This window comes from Emiliania huxleyi (assembly GCF_000372725.1).
Source record: "Emiliania huxleyi CCMP1516 unplaced genomic scaffold EMIHUscaffold_415, whole genome shotgun sequence".
NCBI classification, from domain to species: domain Eukaryota; phylum Haptophyta; order Isochrysidales; family Noelaerhabdaceae; genus Emiliania; species Emiliania huxleyi.
In genome coordinates, this window is record NW_005198864.1 from 76414 (window position 1) to 78426 (window position 2013).

General features: G+C 69.3%; 1 protein-coding gene across 1 annotated transcript in view; it reads left to right on the top strand.

Annotated features, from left to right (window-relative positions):
• Positions 1–1069: 1069 nt before the first annotated feature.
• Positions 1070–2013, top strand: part of EMIHUDRAFT_118660 (hypothetical protein) — a gene marked incomplete at both ends in the record, with an annotated part of 2459 nt that continues 1515 nt past the window's right edge. The window contains one exon of the mRNA XM_005769595.1: positions 1070–1890. Coding sequence (XP_005769652.1) covers positions 1070–1890 — 821 coding nt within the window. The remainder of the gene's footprint in view (positions 1891–2013) is intronic.

Sequence of the window (2013 nt, forward strand, 5' to 3'; positions counted from 1 at the left end):
ATCACCGGGGGCGCAGACTCGTTCTGCGCGCCACGGCTGGTGACGCTGTGTTGCCCTTGAGCTAGTCCTTCCCCGGTCGCCTAGCCTCTGCGCTGTCTGGCGGACGCCTGTATGCCATGCGCGCGGACCACGCTTGCGTGGATACGTGGCTGGCAGGCTGACCCGTGTGCGGGGTAACCCGCGCACGGGGAAGCTTCACGGGTTCGAGTCGCCAAACATTAAGCAGCGGAGGTGTGCCGAGGGGGACCGGGTGGCGGTAAGTCGTCGTCGCCCGGCGCTGCTTGCAGCACCATGGCGATGGCGCTAAGAGGTTCCTCTTTTCCGCGCCCCCCCCCCCCCCCCGCAAGGGGCGCGATACACACATGATTAGGGACTAGGCCCCCCAGGGCATGAATAAAAAAGCAGCAGCCTTTTCTTTTTCTCCTCCCCCCCGACCCTCTTCACACCCGCAGGCCGAGGAATACCAGTGGACTGCGTGCCCCTCAACTTGTTGCGCGACTTCAGGAGCCCCGGGAAGCGCTCCCCGTAGCCCGTGATCTTGTCGAGGATGCGCTCCCGGTAGCCGGAGGAAACATGATGTGGACAAGTCGGCCATAGTGCGGGCGGGCTGGGCAAGCGCTGTACTAGTCCGTCGGTTCACGCAAGCTGCGCCGCCTCGCGCGCAAAGTCGCGCGCGGCAGCGTTGACCGCACAGCCTACTCGCCCAAGTACTCGCTCTCTTGTATGTCCCACCATGCAGAGCGCATCTCTCTCTCTCTGTTGTGCGAGGCGTGAACCGCGCCATTCGCTCTCACCTGGCAACCCTGTCTGCACGTCCGTCGGCGTCGACGGCGCCGCTGCGCCGGCTAACCGACCGGCGTCGGGCGGCGCCAGCGTTATTTGCGAAGGAAGAGTCGATGACGACGATTCCCGCCGCGTCGAGAACGTCGTCTGGGACGTTGTACTGGTGTGTGTGCCAGCCGCCGGCGGCAGGGGGGAAGGAGGAGGACACGGACACGGAGGGGGGGCGACGGAAGAAAAATCGAAGCCAGATTGCGCCTGACGACGTACCAGCCGGCAAGCGGCGGCGATGCCCTCGCTCGCGGACGAGATCGCGGACCTGCTCAACCCCGCGCCCCGCGATGTCGACGGCGACCAGGACGGCGACGGCTACCTCACCGCTGCGGAGCGGCCGTCGCTGCTCACCGACTCTGAGCGGGCCTCGGCGGCGGCGCCTGCCGGCGGGAGGCGGATGCGCGGTGCCGGCATCCAGATGAGCGCGGCGGAGGCGGCGCGGTACGCCGGCCGCAAGGTGAGTCGCGACAAGCTCTTTGGCCGCTCAGCGCTGCGGCGGCCGCGGCAGCAGGCGGCGGCAGAGGAGGAGGGCGGCCCGGAAGACGGAGCCTTTGTGGACGACGGCGAGGAGGACGCCGACGGCGACGAGGAGGGCGACCCTATGCTGTACGACATGCGCAGCGACGACGACGACGACGGCGGCGGCGACGAGGAGGAGGACGAGGAGGGCGAGGAGGACGAGGAGGGCGGCAGCGGAGAGGAGGAGAGCGGAGAGGACAGTGGCGGCGAGGAGGAGAGCGGCGAGGAGGGCGGTGAGCTATCCAGCGGCGAGGAGGGCGCCAGCGACGACGGCGACGGCGCGCGCGGAGACGACGGCAGCGGAGACGGCGGCGGCGACAGCGACGGCGGCGGCGGCGGCGACGGCGACGGCGCGCGGCGGCGGCGGCGGCGGCGAGGGGAGGAGGGCGGCGGCAGTTTGTATGCAGAGTGGGCTCAGCTGGCGGAGGGGGAGAGCTCGCTGCTGCAGCAGCTGCAGGCCTCGCGGGCCGACGAGGCGGAGGCTGCGGAGCACACCCGCAGGCGACAGACGACCATCCCGCAGCCGCTGAGTGATGAGTCCTTCCTTCGGCGACGGCGACGACTTTCGCTACTAGGCAGCACACGATGAGCCTGCAGCTGCTGCATGTGCGCATCAAGCTGCAGCAGGCGCGTCTCCCCCTCCCCCCCTCCTCTCCCTCT